We start from the raw sequence: 14,158 nt of genomic DNA, 5'->3' as shown, positions 1-14,158 counted from the left end.
GAAAGGATATCATTTTTCCAAATATGGAAATGTGAAAGTCAAGGTATGAATGATCTTTTAAGTGTAACCATCTTAATTAGCAACAAGGTCATCTTTGGAGAAAGCAAAATATTACCTAGAAGGATAGGCTTATTATGAAAAGAATCAGATCTCTGGATGTAGAGGAAAGAGGCAAATGAGGAGCTAATTAGCTCCAATAAGCTGCGAGAAACGTAATGGTAAATTAGAGTCAGTGCCTATAAAGTCTCATTATTATAAATGACAACTTTTTCTTTATTTTTTAAAGGTAGCCAACCAAGTTGTTCAAGCTCTGCTTACTCAAAAGGTAGGTCACTTTCTGGCTTTGTTCTTTTCAAGGCACTTATGTGACTATATTGGAACTCATGTTGTTAAGCTAGGAAATTGTGATTGATAGACGCAATACTTTTGTATTTATTCGCTTAGTGAAAATCTTGTGTGTTTTAGATAGCTTACGAAGTATCATCAGTGACCAGTAGAGTTTGTATAAAAAATCCAAACTCTCGGTAAAATAATAGAAAGCCTTTTGAAGATGATTTTCATGTACCCAGATGAGTAGCAAACCCATCATTTTTATTTAGTAAATACAAACTTTCAGTAAGTTGGTGCATTCTCCCAATTCCTATAAAATGAGTATCTTCTTTTGGACAGCATTAACGCAAGTCTAAAATTCAGCAAGAGATCTTTGAAGTTAGGGAAGTCATTTAATTTCCCTGAGCCCTAGTTCCTCTTCTATAATGTGGGAATAACAGTTCCCACCTCCTGGGACTGCTGTGGCGACCCTACCAAAAGAAGCAGGTGGAACAGTTACTGCAGTAGTTTGTGGTACATATAAAATAATGGTAACCACTGTACCTGAAATTTCCATACCTATGTGTTTGCTGCCTTGCCATTCTTCCTTCAGACAATATCAGATCACATTATCTAGGCACAGACAGTAAATGCAGGTCAATTTTGCCCAAATTTGGCTGTTTCGGTGAATTTTATAGAATGTTTTCCATCTCTGGCCATGATGCTTCTGAGAAGCTAAATTTTAGTTCCCTCAGATTTTGTTTACTTTGATTTCTGTCTGTGAAATAGAGACTTCTCCCAAAGAAACTTTTAGATCCTACAGCGTATTCAGGATGATGTGACAAATGGCAGCAAAATAATTTATGCCATTTTGTTTTTTTAATTGAAAATAATTGTATTAGGGGTTGACTGCTTCTCATGGAGATATTTAAATATTCTTTAAAATTTATATGAAACAGGCATTGTGAAACTTTCGCTAGACTTTCTTGCCTACTATTTCTGTCAAAATGTCATGGTTCCTTCTAAAAATAATTTTAACTGCTTCCAGTTTTACACTAACATGCCTAAATAAAGAGATTTGAGTACCACTTACGTAGAGTTAAAATTAGGCTCCATTGTGAGCAACAGAGATCCATAATGAGGTGGCTTAACTAAGCTAAAATGTTAGTTCTTTCTCACGTACAAACCGACAGGTAGACAGAACTGGGATGGTAGCTCTGCTCCATAAAGTCCACGGGGTCCCTAGCTTCCATCTCTGTATTTCATGGAATGTGGCCCCATTTTCAAGGTCAATTCATGGTCCAAAAGGACTATGCTAGCTCCAGTCATCACATCCACACATTCTAGCCATCAGGAAGGGAAAAAAAAGCTGAGGAATATGAAGAAGATAAAGGGCATACAGCAGCTGTCTTTTAAAGGACACTTCCAAAAGCTTTCATACGTTACTTACATACATCTCCTTGAACAGACCTTACTCACACAGCCACACCTAACAAACCTGGCAAAGAAGTCTTTGTTCTGGGTGTGTGCCCGGCTGAAATTACTTTGGAAGAAGGTGAGAAATAGATATTGGAGGACAAATTGTAATTGCTGCTGCAACATTTTTGAATGCTTTTTCTTTTTCTAAGGCTTTAATTTCTCCATTGTTTGTCTCCTGCTTGAAACTCTATGATGACTTAGTTACAAACCTAAGGAATGGGGGAGTACTATTGCAGCCCTGTGTACAACTGTTGAAAGACTTCTCATGCCTGCTTTTGTTAATGGCGCCTCAGGAAAGAGACAAGGAAGCCGTCTGGTACGATAAAAAGAAAAAGGGGCCCTTCAGGTCAGCTACAAAAAAAAAAAAAAAAAAAATAGCTACACAAATCCAAGTAATAACTAGTAAACAGATAAATCTACCTTGGTACAGTTAAGCAGTGAGACACAGAAAGACGTGCTACTGTGAGATAGCATACCTCAGGGACACTATGAGGCAGAAAGAGATGCTGGGGGCTTTGGAGATTCCAAAAGAATCATGTTCTGCAGAAATGTGTGCCTCCAGATTTTATGGGAACTGTAAAATTGCTGCAAAAAGACTAAAATTTCTTTTTAATTAAGAGCGCAGTATAAAATATACAATGCACTCCAAATGAAGATGAGAAAACTAATTCCAAAAAGGAATGTAGGTCGCAAAGATGAAACAGAAAAAAATCTTGAGTGATTTATCCAAGTCACCAGAAGATCCTTGAGGTGAAATAATAGGCATTACTGTGCAGTTTTAGAATATGTTATTAGTTATGACACAAAGGCAAATCTGCTGTGGCTTCAGCTCTTCACTGGGCAGCCAGAAATACATTTATCATGGCATATCATGAATTGGCCCAGACAAGCATCCTGAAGTAACAGAGTCTATTGATACTGATAGAAAAAAAAATTATTTCCGTTAACTTATCAGTTTCTGTTCAGTGTACCTAGTCAAGTAATTCAGTTTATCTCAAAAACCTGTAGATTCCCTTAAGCGAATGGACTGTATCCCTTTAGAACAATAATACAAAAGTGATCATATTAAACCGAACTTTCTTCCTTTGATGCCTCCAAATCATGGGTCCAAGTCCACAAGTGTGAGTGAAATCAATACTTCAGGTTAAACTCATATTGTTATCTGAAATGTTTTTTATCTTCATTAAGTCAATTACACTTGGAGAAAATGTAACTCGCCTAGGTTCTTCAGTGTTTGGAGTTTGTTCTTTGTTTGTTTGTTTTTGTTTTTGCCACTAAGCAAAACACAGAAGAAAGGCATTTTCTCTGCAATTATTTTCATTCATATCAACAGTCTCAGGCTTATCTGCATGTTCTTTGGAGGAACCACATATTTCGATGGTGTGTTTTCTTCACTGACATGGAATAAAGCTGGGTATGGTAGAATCCAGCCATTCAGGCAGACCCAGAAAACAATTTTATAGCATGTAGCTGAGAAAACTCCAAATTCCTGCCTATTTCCCTTGTAAAGGTGCAATTGAACCATCTGTGTCCACTTCTCCAGCAGTGGTCTGTGTGGTATCAGGCGGCTGCTGATATTTAGCAGGCATTTACAAGCCTTCAGACTCCACGTGCAGCACTTTTTTTTATATATACTTTAAGTTCTAGGGTACATGTGCACAACTTGCAGGTTTGTTACGTATGTATACATGTGCCATGATGGTGTGCTGCTCCTATTAACTCGTCATTTACATTAGGTATATCTCCTAATGCTATCCCTCCCCCTAGTTCAACCATTGTGGAAAACAGTGTAGCGATTCCTCAAGGATCTAGAACTAGAAATACCATTTGACCCAGCAATCCCACTACTGGGGATATACCCAAAGGATTATAAGTCATGCTGCTATAAAGACACATGCACACATATATTTATTGCGGCACTATTCACAATAGCAAAGACTTGGAACCAACCCAAATGTCCATCAGTGACAGACTGGATTAAGAAAATGTGGCACATACACACCATGGAATACTATGCAGCCATGAAAAAGGATGACTTCGTGTCCTTTGTAGGGACATGGATGCAGCTGGAAACCATCATTCTCAGCAAACTATCACAAGGACAGAAAACCAAAAACGTGTAGCACTTTAAATGCACCAAGTCATTTTGATCTCAAGGCAGCCCAGTGAGGTAGGACTAAAAAAAATAGTTTGCTCATAGTTTCAACTGCTGGGCAGTGGCAAAGCCCCTGCTTTAATTATGGCTGTTGCACTGTAAACCCCACGCTCTGACCCACTCCTTCATTCTTCCTCCACAATCCCATTCAGTCACTTGTTTTTCTCCACCGTAGTTCAGTAGGACAGAGAGAGATGCCATGAAAATCAACAGATGGGTTGAAATCCAACCGTCAGTTATGATCACAGGGAATAAAATAAAAGGCAGGGTAGCCGCAGGACTTTTTAAAACTTCTGGAAGTATTGCTGATCTTCTGTAGCAGGAAGAGCATTTAGAGTTTGGTATCTGTGGAGTGAAACCGACTCTGTATATTTGGGGTCAGGCTTTCTCAAAATCAATCTTATTTTTAACTCCCCAATTCCCCAATTTCTAGGAGCCTTGGTGAGTATTTAATCCTGAGATCGTCAACGAGCTTTGGTAATGGGCTCTACTGGCTGTAGTTATATGAACTGTTTAGCCATTGCCCTTATTAAAAGTGCTTTAATCTGAAGGCTTTTAGGGTAGAGATTTGCAGTATGTATTTTGTCACAGGACTCACTACTTCCTGTGCTGTATCCCAGTTCAGTCAGACTTTTATGTCACCTGTCTTGCCTTTTAGGCATTCGATGTTGAAGCCCTGAGTCTGTCTGAGATGTGACCAGCCTTTTCCAGAAGTGGGTTTTCATTTTACAAAAGCCTTAGCATTTGGGGCAGAGAGGGATATATCATTGAAAGCCACCAAGAAGGGGTGTGACAAAAGAGGCTGGTGGTTTTAGTGGCCATTAGGCTTCAGGGAGGGAACAAAGTGGCACTCGAAAAGCCATCCCATGAAGCTAATGAGAGATACAGTCTTTTGAACAAAAGCCCAGTTTTGTGCAGTGCCTTGGATTACAGATGAGGAAACTGAGACCTGCTCAGAAGCAATCACTTCTTCAAGGTCCTGTGGACAATGAGGACTAGAGCCCAGGTCCACTAAGCCCCAATTCCGTGTATTCCCAAGATAGACACTGCCTCTGAAATAGGTATACCACTGTCATGTCATTTTTACATGATAAAATCAGATTTAAATAGTTTTCAATGACACTCCAGTGATCATGTTAGTGTATGTCCTGCTTCTAAGCAATCAGCATTTTTAAAAATGTACTTTGGCCTAGAGCTGGTCAGGATTTTACTTTTCAATACGTGAAGTAACTGTACTCCTATAGGTACTGTATAGCAGTGAGTCCAGAATCATCTTTAGCCCAAGCACAGGGGGAATTTATCAGGATTACAGGGTGTGGATCCTCCAGGGAAATTATGGTTTGGGATCATTAAGATGCAGAGATGCCCGTTAGACCAGTGTATCACATTGCTCAGCTGTAACCTTTTAAGTCTCTATTTCCAATTGATAGTGACATGAATAGTGCAAGGAAAATGGGTCTGAGTATTTTCTTGAACCCAAACACTACTGTACTTTTTTTTTTTTCGTGATGTGAAATATAGTCAAATCTTTGGCATTATTCCTCCATGATAAATATTTATGTTGTGTCCCCATTTTCTTATCTGAAGATACAACCTTATATTTTCAGTGAGGTTCTTTCTTTTCTTGAGACCTGATACCTGCCAGGAAGTCATAGAAAAAAAAGAAGGGTTGTGAGAGAGGATACATGGTACAGCCTCTCCCTTGAGCCGCGATCCCAGACCCTGGCACTTACCCAGAGGAGAGTTCTTTCGTTTCTAAAGCCTTCCTCCAGATTTTCAGACCAGCTCATTTCTGTTTGTCGATGGCCATCAGGTCAGTGTCACATCCCTAAAGCCTCTGTCTTACCCCGCTGCTGTGTGCTGAGCTGGATGTGCCAACAGTGATGAACAGAGAGTTCCCAGGGTCGATAAATTGTGTTCCCACTAATGAACTTTGCTATACCTTAAGTGATAGTAATGGCCTTTGAAATTTGGGCAGTTGTATAATGACTCTCTATAAAGTACATTGATTTTTTTTCTTTCATTCTTTCTTTTTATTTCATTTTTACCCATCTGAAGAACTCTTTCAAGGTCTTCTCAGTTTTGCTGCTAAAAATCGTGGTTACTGTTGCCTTCAGGTCCCCTTTTACTTGCATATCCACACTGTACGCTTCCATTTCCATATCTCTACATTGCAAATGAGGATGATTGTGTTTTCCCATCCAATAGGTACTATTACTATTTATCTGCCTCACAGTCAAGTTTTATTAATTACTTAATTAGTGGTACTAAAAACAATTAGTGTTTGGGAGCAGAGAGTGTTACATACATGTTAAGAACAAAAATTGTGAGACACAGAGGTTGAATTCTAAATAAAGAAAGCAAGTTTCACCAGTCGTAGTGGCTCATGCCTGTAATCCCAGCACTTTGGGAGGCCAAGGTGGGCAGATCACGAGGTCAGGAGTTCAAGACCAGCCTGGCCAATGTGGTGAAACCCTGTCTCTACTAAAAATACAAAAATTAGCTGGGTGTAGTAGCACATGCCTGTAGTCCCTCCTACTCAGGAGGCTGAGGCAGAAGAATCGCCCAAACCAGGGAAGCAGGGGTTGCAGTGGGCTAAGATTGCGGCACTGCCCTCCAGCCTGTACAACAAGAGTGAAACTCTGTCTCAAAATAAAATAAATAAAAATAAAGTAAGTTTCATCTTTTTTTTTTTTTTTTTTTTTGAGACTGGGTTTTTTTGAGACTTTGTTGCGCAAGCATTCAGCTGGGCGATCTCGGCTCACTGCAATCTTTGCCTCCCGGGTTCAAGTGATTCTTGTGCATCAGCCTCCCGAGTAGCTGGGACTACAGGCGTGCACACTTGGCTAATTTTTATATTTTTAGTGAAGATGGAGTTTTGCCATGCTGGCCAGGCTAAAGTTTCACCTTTTAATTTGAGCAGTGAGTGGGTCCCCACAATGGCCTCTGCCAAATGGCGTGTGTGCTCGGGAGTATGAAATGTGCACTCTTGATCCTGCCCTGCTGGATCTTGCACTCTTGCATGTCATTCTGAACATGTCATTTCTTTTCTCTGCTCTCCATTTGTGGGCACTGATCAGTTGAAAACACCCTATACATAAGCTTTACCCATTTAACTAAAAAAGGCCAGGAGAGTTGAAACTGCAGTGGGCTATACCTTGGCCTGTTTCTTTGACACCTTTAAATAGGATAAATACTACTGTATAAGATGATGCATGCTCATGAAGCCTCAGAGGCGGCTTTACTAGCGAGCTCTAACTTCACCATTAGATTCATACAAGCTTATGGCAGGCCCAGGTACCTCTGTGACTCCTATTTAGGCCCTAGACATCAGAACTGTGACCTGGGCTCTCCCTTGCTTACAGAGCCTTAAGTCCAATAGCTACCTGCCCACATCAGAATACATAAGTCTTTGAAATAGAAGTGTTGAGAAATGCTCTGTATCACACCGATCACTAGAGAATAGAATTTGCAATCATCATCCCGTTTGGCAAAATAATTGCGAGCACTTATTAAGCTCCTACTATATGTGGCATCGTGCTAGGTGATGGAATGAAAACAGTGTAAGAGCAATATGCTGGTGTGGTTATTTCAGTATCTTCTTGTGCTCGCCTGGTGAAAAACGCGTCGTGTAATTGACAAGTCTAGAGCACAAATGATAAAATGAATACTGAGTAATATATGATAACCGTCACAAAGGAGGCATTGAGGTCTGATGGGAGTTCAGAAAATGGAGCAGGTATTGAGGGATGCCAGGTAGAAGGTCAGAAAGGTGACAAAGTTTGAACTGGACTTCAGTCAAAGAGCCAAATGTGGACCGAAAGAAGAAGGTGGATAAGAAGGAAAAGTGGTAGTGGAAGGAAAAGAGAAGAAGGTAGAAGGAATGCGTAGAGCTTTAGAGAACAACATGCCAGACCTTTGTTCTCTGCTTGGTGAGAACAGAAGACTTTTTTTTTTTAACATCAGGAAGTAGTTGAAAGATAGCTTGAAATGCAGAAAAGGGTCAGCTTTTGAAGAGCATTGAATTTGGGTTTTATTCTACTGGGTCTGCCTTGAATTCCATCCAAAAGGGCATAGATATTTAAGTACCAGAAGTTCCTTTATTGCAGTCAGTTTGGAAGGCACTTCTTGTACATCAACTTCCTCCATGAGCTGGGGAAAAGGTCTCTGGTGTTTGAACTATTCAAAAGAGCTGCTCCAAACAGATGCCAGAATGGGCTAAGTAGTGTGCGTCTCCCCCAGCACTGAGACCAGAAAGCCCCAGAAGATATGGAAATCCACGAGTTCAGAGGATGGGCAAGTTGCAAGTGGCCTTTTAAAAGCCTTCTCTTCCGTGTTATTTCTCTTCCGCTAAATGCATCACTGACTCTATTAGCCCCAGTGCCGAGAATTTCAACTTGTTTTCACAAATGACAACAAAAAACTCCATCAGAAATGATAGTTTCTTTAGCTCATCAAATCTCTATTCACTGCAGAAACGTTGTTGTCCTTGTGGCTTGTGATCTATGATTGCTTTTGTAAAGACAATGAAAAGGCAAAATATATAGGTGGAAACTTAAATTGACTTTATATCGCTAAGATTTACTGTCTTCAAAAATAGCATGCTAGATTAATGCATTTCTGATTTCAAGGTGCTTTGTTTTAAAAAAAACTGGTCTTTGCACATAATAATTCTATCAGACCAATGGTCTGTGGAAGAAAACGTTGTATGTGATTTACTTCTGGGGGCTTTGAAGAATGAAAATACTGTTTTTTACTAATGATCTGAGATATATAAAACATGGTTATAATATGCAAAGACATCTTTCAGTTATGGACTTTTTCTCCTTCGATGTGTTTGTTGTAGGATCTAAGAGAGGAATGTGTGAAGTTGAAAACAAGAGTGTTTGATTTGGAACAGCAGAATCGAACACTAAGCATCCTATTCCACCAGCGAGTCAGACCCACTTCTGATCTGCTCCTCCAGGTATGTGTTTATCTGGAAAACAATCTTTGCTACTGAAATGCTATTGACAGGAAGTTACTTAAGTTGGGAAGTTAGCAACATCTTCATGAGCAAGGCATATTGCATCAGAATCCCCGTTCTTTCTTCTCTCAAGATATGTCATTAAATTTGAATGTGTCTTAAGTTCTTGACTTTCTAAAGCTACAGGCAGATAAGGAAATGCACTAACAAACAATAAACAGGCAAAAGAGACAATCAGAAAATGTCCTGTAGTAAACTAAATGGAACCATAGAAAGAAGTTAGGAAATAATTGATTTTTTTAGGAACCAGCATTAGTAATCTTGCATATGTGATAAGCAAGGAAGAATTTTATGTAATGCCAAAGCACATTTTTTTAAATTTCAAACTCTTTATAATCAGAAATACATGTGGGGGTTGTTTTTCTTTCATATCTCTCTACGCGGAGTTCCTTCTTATAACAGAACGCCTCCTGTTTCTATCTCAGTATTTTTACAGGTTGTCTTTTTCTAAATGCTCTCACTGAACTATTTTTTTTTACTTGCCTTCATAACATGGAAAGCTGTGGAAAGTCAAGCCATTTGAATCGATTTGAAGCTGGTCCTGACAAAGCACTAGAGAATATGTGCCCCTGCAGGGAAAACACATGAATGGGGAGAGGGGTCTGCAGGGCTGGCCTTTGCTATTTCCGATGTTTGTGATCCTATTAATGTGTATATTTGCTCAAACAAGCTCCCATGAGCTTTGCCCCAAGCCCGTCTGAGGCCAAGCTGTCAAAGGCTGCATCGAGGTTTCACAGGGGCAGTGTGCAACATACAAAGGGCAGCCCACCACTGCATGGTCTAATTGGCTGAGAGGAAGGTCATTCTCCAGCCTCTGGTCATCTGGACGATACTGTCCAGCATTATAACCACTAGCCATGTAGGGCTATTTAAATTTTAATTTTAAAAATTTAAATTAAATTAAAATTAAGTTCCTATGTCCAACGAGCCACACTTCTAGTCATCAAAAGCCACATGTGGCCAGGGGACTACCTTAGCGAACCGCGCACGTGGAGAACATTTCCCTCATTGTGGAAAGCTCTGCTGGACGGTATTTTTCCAAATGATCCAGATTGTGTTGCTAATTTACTCTGAATTTTGGCATAAAAACCTTAGGACTCCTCAGAGAAATAATGGGAAATTGTAATTCATTTCAGAGAAAGAAAGATGTTTGGTAAGCTGAACATCAAAATGTAATTTGCCCCCCAAATTAAAGTAAAACAGCTCTCTGAATTATAAAATAAATCTCATCTCCTAAATTAATTTCCTCTCTGCCTTACATGTTTGAACATAATTCATAATTTATGACTCAAAAATTGTGTGGGGCGGGAGGGAAGTCATCTATCTCTATTCTGTTTTCTGTTCCTGACCACCATAAATATTTGTCATGGGGATCTTGCATTTATAAAAAGCTGTGTTTCTTTCATAATCTCATCATCAAGATTCAATATTAGAACTACTTTTTTTTTTTTTTTTTTTTTTGAGATGGAGTCTTGCTCTGTCTCCCAGGCTGGGGGGAGTGCGGTGGCGCGATCTTGGCTCACTGCAAACTCCACTCCTGGGTTCACGCCATTCTCCTGCCTTAGCCTCCCGAGTAGCTGGGACTACAGGCACCTGCCACCACGCCCGGCTGATTTTTTTTTTTTTTTTTTTTTTTTTTTTTTTTTTTTTTTTTTAGTAGAGAAGGGGTTTCACCATGTTAGCCAGGATAGTGTCCATCACCTGACCTTGTGATTCACCCATCTCAGCCTCCCAAAGTGCTGGGATTACATGCATGAGTCACTGCGCCCGGCCCTCTAGAATGACTTTTAAAAACTGTTGCATGTTCCTGATTTTTTTCTGTTCTGCATGTTGTAACTTGAGGCTTTTCTGAAGTAGTGTTTAAGACTCTGCCGTCCCTGTTTATGAATTGTGATCATTTATTTGCACGGTAAACACACGTGCTATGGATATATAAGCATTTTCATTGGCTGTCACAAATTTCTTAAATTCATACCCAAAGATCAGGGGATGATATATATGCTAACAATAAAAATGAGTGTTTATTCATTTGGTGTTTTCAGCCAACACACTTCATATTTCTCCCAAATAGTACTGCCTTCCAGGAGCCATTCTAATTTAAATATTATTTATAAAAGATGGACTGTTAATAATTCTGTGAAGAATAATGATATAAAGTGTGATACCTGCCCTCTTAACATCTTGGAGCTCATAATCCAAGACAGAGGACATGACTGGCTTTTTAGATGGTGTGTTAATTATTTCACTCGTGGCTTTTCATTTTCTGTTAGTACTTTATGGTTCAATTGATAAAAAAAATATATACAATGGAGGTAAAATACAATCATTCCAAACTTGCTTTACACCTATGGATACTCAGTCATTATGTGTTGAGTGGAATAATGAACAATAATAATTCGTTGTTCTGGAGAGTTATTTCACATAAACCTAAGAGAGGTCTATGCTCCCACCTCTTCTTTTGAAGCTTTCCTGTCTTACATGAATGTCAAGGCACTATGCAGTCATGTGTTTCAGCCCAGTATGTCTGAGGATGTGGTGGGTGGGGGCAGCAAATCCACCAGTGTGCCCCTGGTCCCAAATATTATAGACCCTATAGCTGCTGCCCATGGTCTGTGGATTCATTATGGCAGATTTCTAAGTAGTTTTTAGCACTTCTTAGAAGGCTGCATTAGTTATTATTTGTTGAATACAGCCTAATGATTCTCTACATTCCAAAGTTGCTACCTGAAGAGAAATACAGAAAGAAGAGTTAGGAACACATTGTGATTTAGGTAGACAAATTATAAATAGTATAAAGGAAAATAACATATAAGAAACAGACAATTCTTTGTCCCTTAAAAATACAGAATAAGAGGTTACATGGATATCATTTAGCAAATTCTTATGTGGGAGAAACGGAAAGGAAGCGCTCTGGGGATTAGTTGACAGATTCTGGTAAACTTACAAAGGGAGCCAGGTCCCTGAAGGAAATAAGAAAGGCCTAAGCTGAAATTAAAATCTTAAGAATGACAACAAACTTCTCTTTGATTTTGGTTTCTAGAATGATATCTCTGGGACTATGAGTGGCAATAAATCAGATTAAGAAGACCCCCCCTCCATAGTAAAATCAACATTGGAAGTAAATTTCAAGGAATTGAGATGGCAGGATAGCAAACAAAATCCAAAAGTAATGTTCTTACAGAGACTGGAATCTCTTAACTAAGCTCATTTGAAGCTGCTTGTCCAGATTCACTGATGCTCACCATTCTCCCTTTTAAATCACACTGAACAATACCCTCAACTTAATGAATGTTGGCAACTGGTAAAGAGCTCTCTACCATGTGCACTTATTTCTCTTACCAGTGGAGCTGAATACTTGCCAAGAGTGAGTTATTTTTGTTACTCAGTAGGTCTACTAAAGTAGTATTTGTGATCAAATTAAATATAGGTGTCTATAAAAATAAATTGTGGGAGACCAGAAATTGTATTAAATGTGGAACAGTTCTGCTGCAAACTGCTCAAGTGGTTTTAAGTTCATGTACCATTGTTTAGGAAAACAAAAGTTAGGAATCATAGGCAATGTATAAAGTGTGTGTTGCCAAATTTTTTAAAAAAGATAATGGAAGATTTCAACAAAAAGATCTCTAAGCAAAGAAGCAGCCTTGGCCATACCGAAAATGTCATATACCAAATGTATAGTAGTGCTTACCATGTGTCAGACTCTATTCTACAACCTTTACAGCACTCACCAATTTCATCTGTATCACAGTCCCGTGGGTAGGACCTATCATTGCACCTGTTTTACAAATGGGAATACTTTGGCATAGACAGGCTAAGTCCTGTAGCAGGTATTTGACAGACCAAGGATTTAAACCTGAAAATCCGGTGAAATTAAGTGCCCCCTTTCACCTCCAATTGGTACTCCCTCTGCGTGGAACATGAATGAGTAAGAGGACAAATTTTCTGATTCCCTGCTGTAGGTGACATTTGAATTAACTGGTCCACCTGGGATTGAGTCAGATCAGAGGGCTTCGGGAGTACAATCCCAATAAGGAGCCTGACATCTTTACACATTTCTGAAATGTGGCATCTAAGATTTTCCCCTCCCTATGTGTTCTTTTATTTGTTTTGGATGCCTGTGTAATCATTATTCTGACAGGACATTATTCTCGTAGTTTTAGCCTAAGACAATGTTTTCTTTTCTTTTTCATCTGATATTTCAAAAAGTCCTACTACTGATATCCTTAGGCCAAGTTAGGAAGAAAAGAATTTTATAGGGTAGATTATTCACGTCAACAGTGGAGGATCTGACAGCTTAGAACCAAGGTGCAAAAATTTGCTGTTACTTCTTAGAATGCGAACTTTTTGCTTTTGCTAGCGTTTTATACTATTATTTCCAATAAGATGAGAGGGCTTTTACATTCTACTTGTTCCTCTTTTCTTTTTCTCTCTCTTAATTTTCAGTGTAAATCTATCCGTGAGTCTGATCTGGCAAGACACTGCACACTTTGCTCTCCACCTGTCCACAAGCCAAGCATCCCACTGGGAAATCCAGCCAAGGGCCACCCCAGCAAGGGGCCAGCCAGGGCCTTGGCAGTCCTCAGTGAACTTTCCCCATACTGGAGTTCATGTAGTATCGGTGGTCTATGCCACAGTTAAGGGTCTTGTGTGGAATTGTAGAATCCTAGCCTCCATGAGTGGGGGTCATCCAGTGCAACCCACATAATTAGAGATTTCTTGATAACTTTTAATTTTAAGTCAGCAGCAATCTCTTTGAGGATAAGAGCTTTTACTTTTTACCCCTTTACATATACTATCCCTCTTTATAATACGTATTCAGTGCATTACATATACTATCCCTCTTTATAATACGTATTCAGTGCATTACATATACTATCCCTGTTTATAATACGTATTCAGTGCATTACATATACTATCCCTGTTTATAATACATATTCAGTGCATTACGTATACTATCCCTGTTTATAATACGTATTCAGTGCATACTTGTTGATGGCTTTGCACTTAATTGCATACATTTTTTTCTAAAACTCAGTGTGTTGGGGAGGAGATTCCAACCCTGATAAGATTCTAATCTTCATGGCGGGAAGACCATGCCGCCTTCTGTCCACTTGTGTATATTTTTGTATCAAAGCCCTAGGTGCCCGATTTATATTTTTCCAATTTTTTATTTGTGAGAATCAGAGATT

At 39.2% G+C, this 14,158-nt stretch overlaps 1 protein-coding gene across 4 annotated transcripts in view; it reads left to right on the top strand.

Annotated features, from left to right (window-relative positions):
- NCKAP5 (NCK associated protein 5) overlaps window positions 1-14,158 on the top strand; it is a 983,044-nt gene that overhangs the window by 787,593 nt on the left and 181,293 nt on the right. For all 4 annotated transcript variants that reach the window (XM_077956875.1, XM_028830652.2, XM_077956874.1 and 1 more), the window contains 2 exons: window positions 287-325; window positions 8,790-8,909. In XM_077956875.1, the coding sequence (XP_077813001.1) occupies window positions 287-325; window positions 8,790-8,909 (159 nt within the window). The remainder of the gene's footprint in view (window positions 1-286; window positions 326-8,789; window positions 8,910-14,158) is intronic.

The sequence above is a fragment of the Macaca mulatta genome, chromosome 12, assembly GCF_049350105.2.
Source record: "Macaca mulatta isolate MMU2019108-1 chromosome 12, T2T-MMU8v2.0, whole genome shotgun sequence".
NCBI classification, from domain to species: domain Eukaryota; kingdom Metazoa; phylum Chordata; class Mammalia; order Primates; family Cercopithecidae; genus Macaca; species Macaca mulatta.
The sequence above is the reverse complement of the archived record's forward strand: the minus strand, read 5'-3'. Positions and strand labels throughout refer to the sequence as shown.